This window comes from Podarcis muralis, chromosome 3, assembly GCF_964188315.1.
Source record: "Podarcis muralis chromosome 3, rPodMur119.hap1.1, whole genome shotgun sequence".
NCBI lineage: Eukaryota > Metazoa > Chordata > Lepidosauria > Squamata > Lacertidae > Podarcis > Podarcis muralis.
The window spans coordinates 40456084-40474537 of NC_135657.1; the positions used below are offsets into that span (position 1 = coordinate 40456084).

The 18454-nt window shown below is 43.6% G+C and overlaps 1 protein-coding gene across 1 annotated transcript in view; it reads left to right on the forward strand.

Annotated features, from left to right (window-relative positions):
* The window catches only part of EIF2AK2 (eukaryotic translation initiation factor 2 alpha kinase 2), a 53942-nt gene extending 35638 nt beyond the window's left edge, over positions 1–18304 (forward strand). Inside the window, exons 10-20 of the mRNA XM_077925712.1 lie at positions 3794–3871; positions 5586–5682; positions 6848–6882; positions 7051–7119; positions 8131–8250; positions 8967–9092; positions 10519–10699; positions 11325–11459; positions 12232–12330; positions 14961–15023; positions 15113–18304. Coding sequence (XP_077781838.1) covers positions 3794–3871; positions 5586–5682; positions 6848–6882; positions 7051–7119; positions 8131–8250; positions 8967–9092; positions 10519–10699; positions 11325–11459; positions 12232–12330; positions 14961–15023; positions 15113–15220 — 1111 coding nt within the window. The 3' untranslated portion in view covers positions 15221–18304. The remainder of the gene's footprint in view (positions 1–3793; positions 3872–5585; positions 5683–6847; positions 6883–7050; positions 7120–8130; positions 8251–8966; positions 9093–10518; positions 10700–11324; positions 11460–12231; positions 12331–14960; positions 15024–15112) is intronic.
* Positions 18305–18454: the final 150 nt, after the last annotated feature.

Consider the following 18454-nt stretch of genomic DNA (forward strand, 5'->3'; position numbering starts at 1 on the left):
CGCGAGCCGTTGCCTGGTGTGCCGTGGGAGGGAGGCGGGCGAGTCGGGCGGCGAGAGGCGGGGCGGCGGCGGCGAGGATCCGCGTCGAGCCGGGGGCGGCTCCGCGGTGGTGGTGCCGAGGTTTCTCTCTCCATTCTCCCCTCACACACACACACAGGAAATAACACAGGATCAGCTGACAGGACCCGGCCAATGGGGCGGCGGCGGGGCAGCCGCGCAAAAGGGAGGAGCGCGAGACGGCGGCGGCGCAGGGCGGGAGGGCGGCGCATTGCGCGTGCTCAAACCCGCCCTCCGAGGCGCAGAGGGGAGCTGGGCAAGCGCCTTCTTCAACCGCGCGCTCGTTGGGCCGAGTCGTGAGCACGGCCTGCTGAAGGGAGATCCAGCCGCGACGGGGACGGCCGGGGCTCTCCGGCTAGGGCGCGCGGCTGGCTGGCTGGCGAGGGAGCAGGTGGGGAGGAGGCGGGGGTCCTGATACAGTTGGGGGCGGAGGCAGACGGGGCCGAGGGGCGAAGAGGGCAGGCGGGGCACGGGGCGCTTGCTCAGGAGCTCAGCTAACCTGTCCCAAGAGACATAGCCTAAGTACTCCTTCCTTCCTTCCTTCCTTCCTTCCTTCCTTCCTTCCTTCCTTCCTTCCTTCCTGTTTTTTCCCCTCCCTCTTTCCACTGCTCCCCTCTTTCTTTCTTTCTTTCTTTCTTTCTTTCTTTCTTTCTTTCTTTCTTTCCTTCCTTCCTTCCTTCCTTCCTTCCTTCCTTCCTTCCTTCCTTCGTCTCATTCCTTCTTATTTCATTCATTTTCTTCCTTTCCTCCAACCCTTCGATGCTCCTTCCTTCCTCCCTTCCTATTTCATTCCTTTCTTTCCTTTCCTGCAACCCTTCCCTGCTTTTTCTTTCCTTCCTTCCTTCCTTCCTTCCTTCGTCTCATTGCTTCTTATTTCCTTCCTTTCCCCCTCTCTTTTCTTCCTTCCCCCACCCCTCCTCCCTCCCCCTCTCTCAATCTCACCCCTATCCCTCCCTCCTTTCTTCTCGCCTTCCCCTTCCCCACAGATTCACACTCTCCCCCCTCACCGCCCGCCCTACAGCCCAGCTGAAACTCTCGCTCACCCTCCAGCCGCAATTGATTTTATATCGCTATTCTCCCTTACTCCCCGCTGCTGCTGCCTCTCCCCTCACCCCCCGCCCACCTCCCAGCACTCGCCTTTCCCTGTGGTGTGTGTGTGGGAGAGAGAGAGAAAGGGGGGAGAGGGAGAGAGAAAGAAAGGGGGGCACACACCCTTGTCGATGCCTTCTACACACAGAGAAAGGCAGAAATCACATTCATAATAGGAACCAGAGAAGCCACACTGAGGCTGGCAGGTGGGCGCTCGTTAGGAGCACGCTGGGCAGGTTGTGTGTGTGTGTGCGCGCGTGCGCTTGGGGGTGGTGTCGGTGGAGGGGGGGCGGACAGACCGTAGCTGGGCGCCGTCACGTCAAGGCGAGAGGGAGGCTGAGCCGAGGAGCAGAGCCGTGCTTTCCCATGTAGAACAGTCCCTGCAAATAAAAACCTAGCATATTTGGAAGAGGGATGCTAGCCTAACCATTACCTTCTATGCTGTTACTATTTTTTTAATTTTTTTTACATAAGTAAAAAGTGACCTTTCCCCATCTGGCATGGTGGTGTGCCTCAAGATTTTTTTCATGAAACAAGTGTGCCTTTGCCCAAAAAAGGTTGGGAAACACTGGTCTAGTGTGTGAACTGAGCTGCTCTTTCACTTTATACAGTAGTTAAAAGTTCATAGAATCATAGAATCATAGAATCATAGAATCATAGAGTTGGAAGAGACCACAAGGGCCATCGAGTCCAACCCCCTGCCAAGCAGGAAACACCATCAGAGCACTCCTGACATATGGTTGTCAAGCCTCTGCTTAAAGACCTCCAAAGAAGGAGACTCCACCACACTCCTTGGCAGCAAATTCCACTGTCGAACAGCTCTTACTGTCAGGAAGTTCTTCCTAATGTTTAGGTGGAATCTTCTTTCTTGTAGTTTGGATCCATTGCTCCGTGTCCGCTTCTCTGGAGCAGCAGAAAACAGCCTTTCTCCCTCCTCTATGTGACATCCTTTTATATATTTGAACATGGCTATCATATCACCCCTTAACCTCCTCTTCTCCAGGCTAAACATGCCCAGCTCCCTTAGCCGTTCCTCATAAGGCATCATTTCCAGGCCTTTGACCATTTTGGTTGCCCTCCTCTGGACACGTTCCAGTTTGTCAGTGTCCTTCTTGAACTGTGGTGCCCAGAACTGGACACAGTACTCCAGGTGAGGTCTGACCAGAGCAGAATACAGTGGCACTATTACTTCCCTTGATCTAGATGCTATACTCCTATTGATGAGGCCCAGAATTGGATTGGCTTTTTTAGCTGCCGCGTCACACTGTTGGCTCATGTCAAGTTTGTGGTCAACCAAGACTCCTAGATCCTTTTCACATGTACTGCTCTCAAGCCAGGTGTCACCCATCTTGTATTTGTGCCTCTCATTTTTTTTGCCCAAGTGCAATACTTTACATTTCTCCCTGTTAAAATTCATCTTGTTTGTTTTGGCCCAGTTCTCTAATCTGTCAAGGTCGTTTTGAAGTGTGATCCTGTCCTCTGGGGTGTTAGCCACCCCTCCCAGTTTGGTGTCATCTGCAAATTTGATCAGGATGCCCTTGAGTCCATCATCCAAGTCGTTGATAAAGATGTTGAATAAGACCGGGCCCAAGACAGAACCCTGTGGCACCCCACTAGTCACACTCTCCAGGATGAAGAGGAACCAAAGTTCTTCAAATGGATTTTAAACCTGCCTAATCTTTTGAGTAGTCCGCTTTTTGGAAGTATGTTGCAGCTGAAAATACTTAAACAAGCTTAGAAAAACCTGTTCGTTATACACTTCAGTTAAAGTTGTTATCCCTGCTTGAAAGTTTTGATTCAGACATTAAATTCAGGAGTTGCCTTTAAAAAAAAAAAAAATCATAGCAAGCAGCAAAATAATCCTCTGTGCAAAAATAGAAATCTCTTGGAGAATAAAACACAGTGTTGCAGCACAGGAACCTCTGGAAGATAACAATTGCTGAAAAAGTAACATCTTAAATGAAATTATTGAAATGTACAGGCAAACCAAATTGTTTTTGTATAATATGTCATATACAGTGGTACCTCTGGTTACGTACTTAATTCATTCCGGAGGTCCGTTCTTAACCTGAAACTGTTCTTAACCTGAAGCACCACTTTAGCTAATGGGGCCTCCCACTGCTGCCGCGCCGCCGCGCGATTTCTGTTCTCATCCTGAAGCAAAGTTCTTAACCCGAGGTAATATTTCTGGATTAGTGGAGTCTGTAACCTGAAGCGTATGTAACCTGAAGCGTATGTGACCCGAAGTACCACTGTATTGATATTGCATGGAAATCTGAAAGACAGGCAGTATGCTCATTAGCCTTAAGAATAATGGAAATTGTGAAAACCAATCTGCTGAAAATGATTTTTGCCTTGATCCATCCCTGTAAAGTGAATGCTCTCTTCATCCTCTCTATGGTTTTCCCCCACAGGATATGTGGAAATGAAGGAAAATAATTAATTAACTTTATAACCCAAACTATTAAATAGAAACTTAAACGGTATTGAAGTGTATTTGAGAACCATTGAGAATTGGTTTTACGTTATCAATTATTCCTTACTTAAATCGTTTTTGTTCCTTTCTTCCTTTGGTTATAAATTAAAACCAAAAGGAAGGAAAACACTGAAAGAATTCAAAACTGCTGTTTGAAAACTTGTATTTCAGGTCTGCTGAAGAGGCTGTGGACCTTGCTTCCAACAAATCGGATAGTATAGTTTTTCTGAGCTCCGGTATATATTCAAAGTAAGGAACAATTTCAAAGGCAATTTAAAAGTGGAGAAACAAATGGTGCTTGAGGAGAGAGTCTGCAGACTTTATCTAGTCTACAATTTTTGTCATCTTTTTGGAAGGATTAGGACGGGGTAGGCAACCTAAGGCCCAGAGATTGGATGCGGCCCAGTCACCTTCTAAATCCGGCCCGCGGACAGTCCGGGAATCAGCATGCATCTCTGGGTTATTTGTGGGGCCTGCCTGGTGTTTTTACATGAATAGAATGTGTGTTTTTATTTAAAATGTATCTCTGGGTTATTTGTGGGGCCTGCCTGGTATTTTTACATGAGTAGAATGTGTGTTTTTATTTAAAATGCATCTCTGGGTTATTCGTGGGGCATAGGAATTTGTTCATTCTCCCCCCCCCCCCCCAATATAGTCCAGCCCACCAAATGGTCTGAGGGACGGTGGACTGGCCCACGGCTGAAAAAGGTTGCTGACCCCTGGATTAGGAGGAGCATAAGGAAAGTGTGTGTCCAGGCAAACAAGTTCCTGTAGTTCAAGGATACATTCCAGCCTAGGCAAAAGAACTGGGGGAGGATGTGGAGCAGAGCTAGTGAGGGATGTCATCTGGAGAGGGGCCCAAGGGCCAGCTAGTGAGGCCCACACTAGTATACAAACAGACGTCTCTTGACTTCAGAGCATTTATTTCACCTGAAGTGGATTTCTGCTTGATCAAGATTAGAAGAGAAGAAGAAGAAGAAGAAGAGTTTGGATTTGATATCCCGCCTTTCACTCCCTTTAAGGAGTCTCAAAGCGGCTAACAATCTCCTTTCCCTTCCTCGCCCACAACAAACACTCTGTGAGGTGAGTGGGGCTGAGAGACTTCAGAGAAGTGTGACTGGCCCAAGGTCACCCAGCAGCTGCATGTGGAGGAGCGGAGACGCGAACCCGGTTCCCCAGATTACGAGTCTACTCCTCTTAACCACTACGCCACACTGGCTTAGGAAAGACCTGAGTTATTTGCATGACCTGGAGCAGGCATGGGGATCAAATGCACCCCTCCAGGCCTCTTGGAAATCTCCTCAGGCCACATCCCCCATTGGCCCAGCTTCACGCCCCCAAGTGTTTCTGCCTGGCTGGAATACATCATTGAACTCTGGTGATGCCTTGCGCTAGCCTGGATGCAGGATGCAGAGGTGCATGAATGTGGATAGAAACCAGCTTCCTGTACCAAGGTAACATTTGCATTCCTTGATCTGGCAACTCTTGCCTCTAGCGCTGCCCACCGTGGGCATGTGGCCCTCCAAAGGTTGCCCAGTAGGAAATGCGGCCCTCAGACAGAAAAGCAGTCCCCACTCCTAAGGCAGAGGAGATAGTGAATGTGGAAGAGCAAGTGTTTTCCAAAAACGTGAACTAGAAACATAACCTAAGAGAGTCTTGGCACAACTGAGGCCTTAATGAAAATGCTTTTTTAATGCTAAGTTAGACTGTGGTGTTTTTCATATGGTTTGTCTTGCTTGCATCGTTGAGCAGGCTTAAGTAAATATGCTACGCTCACAGGGATCATAATGGGCATGCTTTCTGGTTTTGATACAAGAAATGTGCCTATATTTTATTTGGTGGACCGTTTTTATACTTTACCAAAACAAAAAAACTGAACTACCTCCCCACCCTAAACTTCAGTTCAAGATAGCCCTCCATAAATGGCAGATAATGCTGACATTCGTTTCAAATATTTCTGTAGTGGTACAGATCGGGATTCCAGTTGTAACCATGTAGCTGACAAACTTGCTAATCGGTTTGGTGCCATACAGCTCAATGAAGCTTCTCCATCCTCTCTGGTATGAAAACTTAATTTCTATTGCCATGACAGTATTAACTATTGCTCTTGTTTGTGTGCGCTAAAATATTAATCCTGCTATAATTTCTTATAGGTCAGTACTGAATTGAAATACATTGGCCAGTCTGATGTAATTTTAAGTATACTGCCTTTCTGCCAAATGGCTCCTAGGGTGGTACACCAAGGAAATAGACAGAAGGAAAACTGGCAGGCAACAGTCTGGTTTCCCTCAGCGATGAGCAGGGGATGGGCTCATTCCATTCCACTGGAATATCAGAATATGCCTTATAATGAGTTAGACCAGTGGTCTATCTTGCTCAGTGCTGTACACATTGACTGGCAGCAACCCTCTAGGGTTTCAGATGGGATGTTCCCAGTCCAACCTGGAGGTGGAATCTGGGACCTTCTACATGCCAAGTCCTACCTGGAGGTGGAATCTGGGACCTTCCACATGCCAAGCAAGATGCTCTGCCACTCAGCTACAGCCCTACCCCAATTTCAGGTTACTGGCCCTCAAGAGTAGTCTGTTCGGTTCCATTTTGTGTGAAATTTTTAAAAGAAGAACACAAAAAAGTCTGTATTTCAATGGTCTGCCTTTATTCACACTTTTAATGTAAAACACACAGTTTTTTCAATGCCATTGCACCCATTTCCCTTTAAAATAGCATTTTCTACACATCTTTTGCATAAAATAGGTATTTTTGTGTGCAATCTTTGTACACTGAAACTTCATCGCAAAGTGTGAAGAAGTGTGTAATCCAAATGGATGTTTTGTTCCAGTCAAATTCAGGCGCATCAGGTCAAGTCAGTCCATTACAAGAAATGGATCAAATCAACTTCTACATCCCTAGCTAAGGGGCAAAGTGCAGAAGCTATAAAGCAGCTAGTCACATGGGGTTGATTTTCCTGGGTTGTTTTAACTCCTCAGATCTGGGAAGTTTGAGTTGAGGTCTGTGGAGCTCCAACCAGTGGGAGCTTCCTCCTAACCAGGACCTTGTATGGTTCAGGAAACAGGAAAAATTTTCTTGACCTGCAGTGGTCCTGTTTTTGAACTCTGATGCCTGACAATAACTGCATTCTGATTTTGAGTGGTGTTTTTGAGTTTTAAGCATTTGGCACTGTGGTAGAACTTCAACATTAATTGTTTCTTTTTGATTTTGCCATAGGCAAGTCCCAAAGGTTCTGCTGTGAGACCTAAAAAGTATGTATTCATCTTTTGAAATGGATGCCCTTCATTCAATTGATTTATCGGTTAGTTGGGGGAAATGATTTAACATCTTAAAGTAAATGGGTACTTACAGATGTTCTTGTGTTTACTGCTCAAGTGTTACAAAGTTTCATTTCCATTTTTTTTTTCTTTCCTAAGAAGAGAGACACCATTGGCACCGAAATTTTCAAAGCTGAATCGAAAGCAAAGCAAGTACACCATCAATGAAAAGTAAGGGTAGCCTTCAAAAGTGCTGCTGATTTTTTTTTTTAAAAAATAAGTTTCACCTTTTATACCTTTGAAATTTGAATTGAATTGAGACTACGTGGAAAGATGGTTTGTGAAGTACTGACATAAATGCAACTAGTCGTGTCCATGTTAGTGGTAGCTGGTGATTTTAACACACGCATTGGTCCCTGTCCAAGTACACACAGACCTTTCCATTTGCTGTCATGAAAAGGTCTGATCAAATTACAACAGTTGATCTCCTTTAACAAGCTGGTAGTTTAACTGAGTGGCTGTTTTCTGTGTGTGAGCTATGCTGGTGTGTGTTATTGTTTTTAATATTGTGTGTTAGGTTTTTTTTTTTACTATTGATTATTGATAGCTGCTGTCAGGGAACTGCCATCAGCTCAGAGGCGAGAGATGGAAGGGCTGTTGTGTTATAGGGAGCCTCCGAAGATCTTGCGAAGGAGTTCCTTTTCTGGAGAGGAGGAAAGCCCCACCTCCATTGGAGAAGAGGGGCAAGGACCAGAGGATGCTAGGGAGAGCCTTAACACTGAGCCTGAGCAAACCGGAGAGGCGGGAAGCACGCCCTTGCCAGTGCCCATTCTGCACAGTAGTCTTCGGCACAGGGAGGGGTGGAAAAGGCTGGGGGTGACGCGACTTTTATGCTGGGGGAGGTACAAAGACCGACCACTCCCGGATTCTGCTAGCGATTGAGCCAGCCATGAACTTATGACGCTCTTCACTATAAATAGTTTGCACCAAGAATAAAGCCTGGAAAAGACAGGTCGGAGTCTTGCCTGGTTACTCTCGAGCAACCACAGCAGCATCTGATAGCTGCCTTGTGCATTCCATGAATGACAGCAAATATACCCACTGCTAGTCTGATTGGATACCTTGGCTGTGTGCCTTTATTTCATCATTAAATTAATGACTGTTGCGGCTATATTGCCATTGTAACACTTTTCAAGGATTTTGACATTTAACACTAAGGCTTGCCTTCATTTTTGGAACCAGGTTTCTGGACGAATTTGAAGATATACAGAAAATTAAATCTGGTGGATATGGAACCGTTTTCAAGGCAAAACATTTAGTTGATGGTCGATTATTAGCAGTCAAACGAGTCAAGCTTCTTGTGTAAGTTACCTTGTGTTTGCTTATTTTATTTAAGCTAATTTAAGCTTTAACAATTTGTGCTGTTTTCCACATGTGAAATTATTTTAGTTCTAATTTTAGAGGAATCGCGGGGCACTGTAAGTCAAAGTTTAAAAGAGTTAGGCTCAACAGTGGCTCAGTTGCTAATGCAGGAGTAGTCAATGTAGTGCCATCACCCCTGGGTGACCAGGGCTGATGGGAGTTGAAGTCCATCAACCACTGTGCTAATGCATGAGCAAGTGACTGGGTTAAGGACATGCCATTTGCCTTTCTGTTCCTGGGCTCTATGTTGTAACGAGGATAACTATGGTTGCATCCAACTAAATTCTATTCAGAGTCGACCTAAGCATTCCAAATCAGAAGCCCTTTTTAAAAAAGTGGTCTAAAAATAATCCTCTTTACAGTACAGGCCACTCTCAACTTAAGCTGGGGTTACGTACTGGGTACAGCATGTAGAACCAAAATCGCATATAGTCAAAGTACATTGGGTCCAATGGCGGGTGGACCATTGCCAAAGTCTTTCTTGCCTGCCCCCTTTTATTTTTTATTTTAATATGCCACACACATAACGTTGAATGGGTACAGGTTAAATGCATGTAAGTTGTGAGTTACCTGTTCACATATTTAGGGTTTGTTTTGCATACATTTTTAACAATACTCTTTTCCCCTTCTGACCCCCTTCCCCCACCCCAAACCAGAGGAAAAGAAGAATCAAAAAAGGAAGTACAAGCCTTAGCAAAGCTTGAGCATGAATATATTGTTCAATATTATAATTGTTGGATCGGGAAAGATAATATCCCATCGCCAGAGGATAGTGACCAGAGGTAATTCCGCTGCATAATTAGAATCTCTCTAAGGTGCAGTTCGAAAGCACCCTTAAGTGCAAGTAGATAAATAGGTACCGCTTTATAGCGGGAAGGTAAACGGCGTTTCCGTGTGCTGCGCTGGTGCCGGTTCGCCAGAGCAGCTTCGTCACGCTGGTCATGTGACCCGGAAGTGTCCTCGGACAGCGCTGGCTCCCGGCCTCTTAAGTGAGATGAGCGCACAACCCTAGAGTCGGACACGACTGGACTTCGGGCAGGGGTACCTTTACCTTTAAGGTGCCATGTATTCTTGTTTTTTGCGTAAACTAGGGGTGGATAAGATTTTGGCTTTATGGGCCAGATCAGCTTTGTGACACCCCATGTTGATAGTCGCGTTCTCTTGCCCACCTGTCAGAATCACTTGCATAGGGTTCAGAAGTGCCTGAGAGTCAGCTGGCTGTCAGGCCTGTGCTTATCACTCAAAGGACCGAGCAAAAGGCTGGCCACTCGCTTTCTCCTCCTCCACCCCCTCCCACTAGCTGACGTTTATTATTTTTTGTGGGTGATCATTTTGATTGAGTTCCTATTCTAAATTTTGCGTTGTTAATGTTATTGCCCTAAGACCCATGGAGGCCTTTTTTTAAAAAAAATAGAGACAAATCAAAGACAAAAATAATAAACTAAGCATTTTGGCAGTGGCTTCACTTTAGGACCGGGCATCTTTTTATTTATTTTATTTATTACTATATTTTGCTTGTCAGTTCACTGCCTAACTCTAAGAACAGTTGTAGCTGTAGGTAAACTCTCTTGGTCCCAGAATCATTTCCCATAAATAAATATGATGGTGCTAGGATCCAACTCTCTCACTAAAGGCCCTGGTGACCTCAGTGGCTAGGCGTACATTTTACCAGCCAAACAATAATAATAAAAAAACTTACACTGAGTTTTAGCAAACAAGAAAAACTTAAAACAAATCCTTATTTCATGATGAATAGTCTTTAGAGACTATAATGTAACTTAAGTAGAAAACTATTTTTAGAAATATTTTTCCTCCAAAAGCATTTTATTTTAAAAATCTGATTTAATTTTTTTAAAAAATCCAATTTAAATTTTAAAAAAACTTTGATTTTTAGCCTCCCTGCTTTGCTGCCTCCATTGCATCCTCATTGTGCCATCCAGCATAGATTTTCCAGGTAGTGCAGGGCCTCTTATAGTCTGGCCCAAAGGAGGTGGCAAAATTGATGGTAGCTGTCTTTGACTTTGCAAAGTGTTTTGAGGATAAAATCGCTTGCACACCCCACCCCACCCCGGGATCATGACTGCTGTTACAGCAGATGAATCTAAAGGGTTACAGAGCACTGTTTAGTCTTGTTGTGTTGGATGAGTTAGTAAAGCTTGAGGATGTGAACAAGGTGCTTGGATCAGTCATCTGTTTTATTTTTTGCAGGGTGGAAGCTGACTGCCTTTTCATAGTGATGGAATATTGTGAAAAGGGGACACTTAAAGATTGGATTAGTAAGGAACGTGCAAAGGAAAGCTATCATGAAGATGCCAAAATTAAATTCCAGCAAATAGTGGAAGGGGTCTCATATATTCATTCTCAAAACTTAATTCATCGAGATCTCAAGGTATGCAGATGAGACGATTACAATATCAGGTGTGAATGATAAAAAGTAAAATATGAACTATTTCATTCCTTTATTTCTCATAAATGGCAAATGGTAAGAAAAACGTCAGGAGAAATTTTTGGCATAGCATCAGTTTTTGGTTCCTCTTCTTCAATTGTCATCCAGTATTGCTAGGTTGGGCCTATGTAGGCTTCTCAGTATTGCAAGTGGCATGAATTCCACATGGAGGTAATTTCAGACCAACACTTCTTCATAACATCATTACTTTTAGATCAATACTACCTCATCTCTTGCTGTGGCAAGGTATTTTAAAGCTGACCCACTTGTTTTATTTGCTCTCCTGCTAATAATACAATTGATGTATTTATTTTATTTTATGATTTCAGTTGTATTGGGGGTGGGCTTAATCTGGAATATACTTCGAGTACAAGGTAGACGTTTTCATTTTGGAGGGGAACTTGAAAGGCACAGCATATTCTTTAAAAAAGCAAATAAGAAGCTGAGGTGGTTCAGACACTGCAGGATAACTGTTGAGTAGACCATGATGACTCACCCAGAGTTTAATGACTTTTACATCTGAATATTTTTGTTTGTTTGTTTCTCTCTCTCCCCCCCCCCCACCCAGCCAATAAATATATTAATGTCTAGAGACAATAAAATAAAAATTGGTGATTTTGGGCTGGTAACCACAGGTGTAGATGACCATTCAGTACAGCGAACAGAAAAGAGGGGAACAGTACTATACATGGCTCCTGAACAGGTAATACTTTTAATATTGGATCCATGCATTTGCAATGGCACTTTTCTCCAAGGGCAGTTGTAAATTTGTTCTGCGTACACAAGTTCACACTCATAGTGACCATCATCATCATCATCATCATCACCCCCATGAAAAATGCTTATGCCCCTGTGGAGATGGCAGTACCGAATCGGTGGCACATGCCCTTCTGGCTTACCCTCTTTATAAAGACTTGAGGAATGAGATTATCACCCCTCTTTTATTGTCTATTCCAGGGTGCCCAACCACTGCCACAGTGTCCTTTCTCTTGGCAGAGCAAGATGACAGCAAAGGTTGCAAGGTTTTTAGCTGGGGCAATCAGAATAAGATCCACTATTTGACTACTGATTCAAAACCCTAAAAAATATTTAATATAATTGACTTTTTATTTCTATTCTTTTTATATCGTATTTATATCATATTGTTTTATTGCTATGGCCAATGGCTGCCACAAATAAAGATTCATTCATTCATTCATCATCACCATCACCACCACCCCATTATTACAACAACAACTCCTCTAAGTTAGGTTAGACTGAGAGGGAATGGCCGTCTCCAAAACATTCTGCTAGCTTAATGACTGAGTGGAGAATTGGGAAAGAACCAACTGCCTTGATCCTGTAGTTAGTTTTCAGGAAAAAAATGTCAAAATGTGCTTTGAAGTGCATAAGGCCTGTATGATTAAGCTCTATGAAAAGTTCCTGTTAGAGCATGTTCTTATGACCTAATGTGTTCATGTTTGCATTGTTCACAGGTGGGGAACAAATACGGAAAGGAAGTGGATATCTTTTCGTTAGGATTAATTTTATTCGAAATGCTTTACACATTCCAAACTTATCATGAGAAACCTGAGGTAAATCTGAAAAGTTTTGTTAACAACACATATTTTTTTCTCAGAAATGTATAGAAAATATGTATGCACAACCAGGGCTCCAAAAAGTTGAGGAGATGAAAGGGGCAGGACAGAAGGATGAAGGGGCATGTTCATGTGTCTATGCATTCTTGCTAATGGACAGTGGTCTAGAAAAGCTGACCTCTTGGAGTTCCTTCCTTCATAGTCTGGGGAATAGCAGCAGAGTTGTTAGGGGGACCTTTGGGACGCAGGTGGCGCTGTGGGTAAAACCTCAGCGCCTAGGACTTGCCGATCGCATGGTCGGCGGTTCGAATCCCCGCGGCAGGGTGAGCTCCTGTCGTTCGGTCCCAGCTCCTGCCCACCTAGCAGTTCGAAAGCACCCCCGGGTGCAAGTAGATAAATAGGGACCGCTTTATAGCGGGAAGGTAAACGGTGTTTCCGTGTGCTGCTCTGGTGCCGGTTCGCCAGAGCAGCTTTGTCACGCTGGCCACATGACCCGGAAGTGTCTGCGGATAGTGCTGGCTCCCGGCCTCTAGAGTGAGATGAGCGCACAACCCTAGAGTCTGTCAAGACTGGCCCGTACGGGCAGGGGTACCTTTACCTTTACCTTTTGTTAGGGGGACAGGGGAAGTTTTGCTGGGGAGAACAACCAACTGGCCGCTGCCTCCTCCATCCACTTACCACAGAGCGCACAGGATGCAGGTTTGTTGCCTTAGATGCTGGCAGTTGTTTTGCGTGATACAAATGCAGCTTGTATAAATGGTCCATCTCCATTCTAGGTCGCCAGAAAGTTGCTTTGCTCTTGTCTTTCTTGCTCCTGCTCTGTCACTCGCAGGTACACACCATGAGAGAGCAGGCCAGATAGAGCTTGTTGTGCAGGGGGATGAAAGGCAGTGGGTTACAGATGCATTGCCTCCCCCTTCCCAATTTGAGACCAAGAATCTCCACTACACCCCAGCCCATAAAGCATCATGGTTTTTAGCAAGCAAATTATATTTTTAAAAACCTGTATCTGAAAAGTATTATGTTTAAGGTTACTGCTTTCTAAAGAAACCCATAACTTTTCAGGAATTGCCACCAACTGGCCTGCTCAAGGAAAGGTTTGCTTCTATAAATTCAAGAGGCTGCTTCTGAGGCGTGTGCCTTTTTGCAAAAGGAACCTCAATCCAAATTTATTACCAGCCTTTCCTCCTGTTGAGGAATGGGAAATGCAAACCAGCCATTCACCCCTTCCTTCAAACAGTTCCTTAAGCAATGTTGTTTTACTAAATTGGAAAATGGAATTGAGACATAGAACATTGAGAGTCTGCAAGTGCTCCAGCTGTTATGGAGTCCTACTAATGTTTCTCATTCTGCTCCCAAATGTTTTTTGAAAATGAAAATGAAAAGTATCCCATTTGCAGACTTCGTTGTAATCATTAACTCTCCCTTCAGGCATTTTTCTCACTTGATTTATGAATGTGATGAAGGGGCAATGGCAGGCTCTGCCCCTCCCTTTTCATGTGTCCTTTGAATGCCTGAATGAAGCCCCTATGAGTACACACGAGGGCCCTCCAATAAATGTGTGGCATGAAGGAGTTCTTCATGTTTGTTTGTTTATTGAAGACAGGCTCCCTCAAACTCGACCCTCCAGATGTTTTGAGACTACGATTCCCATCATCCCAGACCACTGGTCCTGCTAGCTAGGGATCATGCGAGTTGTAGGCCAAAAACATCTGGAGGTATGTGTGTGTGTGTGTGTGTGTGTGTGTGTGTGTGTGTGTATATATATATATATATATATATATATATATATATATATAAAAACTAAGTTAAGTAACAGTGAAACAGCAATAGTTTTCAACACAAGTGGAACAAGGATGTTTATGTCTTCGGACACCAAACATTACGGTTTCCCCCCCAGGGCTCTTAACTCATTGGGAAGTTCCTTAACTGTTTCAATATTCCAGATGTCTTGAACCCCAACTGAATCATGAGTTGCTTCCTTCATGTATCACTGCTACAAAGTTTTATCAAACTGCCTTGAAACTTGGGGCATTGTGTGTTTGTAGGGAGAACAGGGTAATGAAATGCAGAACCTTCAGATACAGTGGTACCTCGGGTTAAGAACTTAATTCGTCTGGAGGTCCGTTCTTAACCTGAAACGGTTCTTAACCTGAAGCACCACTTTAGCTAATGGGGCCTCCTGCACTGCCGGAGCACGATTTCTGTTCTCATCCTGAAGCAAAGTTCTTAACCCGAGGTACTATTTCTGGGTTAGTGGAGTCTGTAACCCGAAGCGTATGTAACCAGAGGTACCACTGTACTTTGCAGTAAGTGCTGTGAGTCCCTGTTGCTGAAAGAACCCAGGCTTCATTTTGAAGAGTCTTTTATCGTTTTGGCATATCCCAAACGGGTATCAGTGATATTACTACACAATATTGGATGTTCCATTCCATGCAAGAAGAATGAAGTGTGTATGCACACTCAACTCCTGTTCCTTTATCCCATGTACAAATGTGGAAGGAATTCAGTTTTCCATGTTTGGGAACTTGGGCAGCTGTTTGTGTCAAAATGGCAGCTTTGAACTTGGCCAGTGAAAATTGCATCACACGAGGTATTCTTAAGTGACACTGTGTATTATTTTTCAGAGATTCGAGAACATAAAGAAAGGCGAATTTCCAGAACCGTTTACAAAGGAGTTTCCAGAAGAGGTATACTGTGGCAAAGCATTTTTTATAGGTTGTCTTTTCCATGCTTGTTGTAATTTAAAATAAAAAAACAATCTCTCCTTTGTTTGCAGGTATCTCTAATTAAGAAACTGCTTTCAAAAGTGCCATCTGACAGACCATCGGCACCTGCCATTTTGCATATTTTAAAGAAAAGGCAGTATAGCCCACACACTTGTTAACTAATACCTGTCCAAACACAACTGCAGAATTTTGGTCTAAAGGTAGTGGTTCCTTTTGCTGTTGCTAATATTGAAAATCTCGTCTGAATCAAAACTGTGGCACCTAGAAATTTAACTCTGGATTGCCTCTTGCTATATGTTCTGCTGTGGCCTTTGAGGGGAGCTGCAGGGTGCTCTTGTGGAGGCAAAACTTCTCCGAAGCCAGAACTAGACGCCTGTGCCTTGTATGTGTGGCTGTCTTTAAAAACTGTCCTGCTCTCTCATGGGAGGCTCAGCCTCAGTGGCTGGAAGCCCATTTTACAAGCTGTGACAGATTTGGTCATTCCTGGACTGAGAGAACTTGACCACAGTGGTTCAGGCATTGGTGACTTCAAGGTTAGATTACCTGCAAGGTTAGATTACTGCAGTGCACTCCTTGAACTTGATTCGCAATATGCTGTTAGTGCACAATGCCGTTGCATGACTGCTAGCAGGAAGAGATCCTCTGCATAGAACAGCTTTGCTCAAAGAACTGCACTGGCTGTCCATTTACTACCAGGCCAGGTTCAAGGTGTTAGTATTAGGGGTAGGATCACCTTTCAAGAATGCTTCAATCTACATTAACCCGCACTGTTACAGGTGCCTCATAATACTTAAAAGACATCAATCTTTACTGCAGCAGCACCTTCACTTTGAAACTTGCTGCCTGTAGACATCAGGCAGGTGCCTTCATCACATTCTTTTTGGCATCTGCGTAAAACACATTTGTTTACGCAAGCGTGTCCAGATACGTAGAAGCCACATGTGCTTTCTCTCTTTTTAGGTATGGGTTCTTTTAAGCAACTTTTCAATGTTTTTAAATACCTGTGCTTTTTATTGAGATTTTTAAAGTGTTTTATTTCATTTTTTTGTAAACTGCTTAGAGGTTTTCTTACAATCAAGTGGTATATAAATTTTGTGGGTTTTTTTTTTTTTGTTTTTTTCTATTTGGTTTCTGCCAGGAGAGTTCTTTTACTTTTTATCTGCAAGATTAAGTGTTTGTTTCCAAAATTCCACCTATTTTATTGATGGGTCATCATATGCATTTAATAATTACTAGTAATAAATAATAAAGGAAAATAATACGAGTGACATAATATGAGGCTTTTGAAGTAGTCGAGGTTTTGGAGCTCTCTCAGCTTGGAAGCCTGTGTTGAAAACCTAGCTGTGGTTTGGTAAGACATAGGAAGCTGCCTTATACTCAGTTGCCCCATTGGTTCATCAATATTGTCTACTCTGATGAGCAGCAAGTCTTGAGGATTTCAGATGATGTTTTCCCAGCCCTGCTGGGAATTGAACTTGGGACATTTTTTGCATGCAGAGCATATGCTCTGCCCCTGAGCCCTTTTTGTCTGGACACTTGGCTTTTAAGCAGAAGGATGATAAAGGGAAACCTGTTTTTCTGTCAGACTTAATTCCTTTCCTGCAATACAACCTAGAAAAAAAATGGAAGGTATCCAAATCAGATCTTTTTTGGAAGGGTATCAAAATCAGAACTGTTTTTTAAAAAAAATAATGATTCATGATAGATTGTATTCATAAAAAATATTTGTATATCACTGCATCATTTTTTACACACACACACACACACACACACACACTGGTACCTTGGTTTACGAACTTAATCCGTTCCAGAAGTCCGTTCTTAAACCAAGGTGCGCTTTCCCTAATGAGGCCTCCCACCGCCGGTGCCCTTCTACCATTCAGATTTCGTTCTTAGACCAAGGTAAAGTTCTCAAACCAAGACACTTATTTCCGGTTTTGCAGAGTTTGTAAAGCAAATCGTTCTTAAACCAGACTGTTCTTAAACCAAGGCACCACTGTATAGCAAAGTGGTTTACAGCAAAAGATAATAATACAATAGAAACTTAAACAGACATCAACTAACCATTGTGGATGGATGTCTTGTTAAATGCCTTCATAGGCTGAGAGGAACAGAAACATTTTCAGCAGGCGTTTAAAAGTTGGGCTGATGGCTCTTAAGGGGTTTCTTGTCAAATGAGCCTCACCAGCTTGGGGAACAACCAAAGATGCTCCTGCAGGTGATCTCAAGTGATTGAGCTGGGATAAAAGAGTTCCAGGCAATCCCTGAGGTACCCTGTACCAAAGTTGTTCAGGATTTTATAAACACGCAAGAATCCTGAGCAGTAATGGGAAGCCAGTACAGTTGTTTAACAATGCTGTGTTGTGTGCTCTCAAGCAGAGCCCCAGCTGGAGCTTCTGAACCAAACCCAAGGGCAGCCCCACAAAGAGCAACATTACAGTAATCCAGCCTTGAGGTTACCAACACATGGGCTACAGTAGTCAGGCGATCCCTGTACATGAATAGCCATAGTTTGTGAACCACACGAAGCTGGTAAAAGGCACTCAGCCACAAAGGATGCTTGAATCTCTGGTGACAAAGATGTGTCCAGGAGTATCCCCAAGCTACATGCAACCCCATCCAGAACTAGTGACTTCCCAAACATGGGAACCACCCTTCCAAAGAGCCCCGGTCTTGCCAGGGTTCATATACACTTTATTGACCTCATCCAGTCCACCAGTGCATCCAGACAACAGTCCAAAGCTTTCAAAGCCTCTCTTGATTTGGATTTTACAAGCCATGTGAAAATAACTTGGTGAAATCTACGGAGTTTGTGCTGCGAATAATTCATTGCAAAGGGATGTTTTTAACAGCTAGGATTTGATGAGTTTTTTATACCATAAAGCTGCAGCTGTGTCAACTTACTCCTGAGTAATTCCATTGCACCTAGTTCACAGGGAACAGCTTTTCGGTGCCATCATCCAACACCAGAGGAGAATATTCACACTGGATTCCGGATGAAACCGAATCTATTGTAAATCTTTAACTTGAATTCTTTCATGGAACATTGTAGTGAATATTAAATTTGTTTTTAAATCACTGGTACAGTGTTAAGAAGCACATTTTACAATATAATTTTTCAACCGAAGCATGTATTTCTCACATCTTGGGAAATTGTAATGTTTTTGTTGTGTATGCATGGCTTATGCTACTGTTCAGTAGCTGCTTTCTCTTTCCTAATAAATGGCGTGCATTAAAAAGTCCCCACATTGTTCATTTCTTTTAGAAGCTACATGGCATACAAAGGGAGAGGCATGTCTGTATGCAGGAAATATCTTGCCAGCAATCCTTCCCTTAGAACTAGCCTACATGGAGTTTGATTACCTTCAAGCGCCTCTTGGCCATGCACTTGA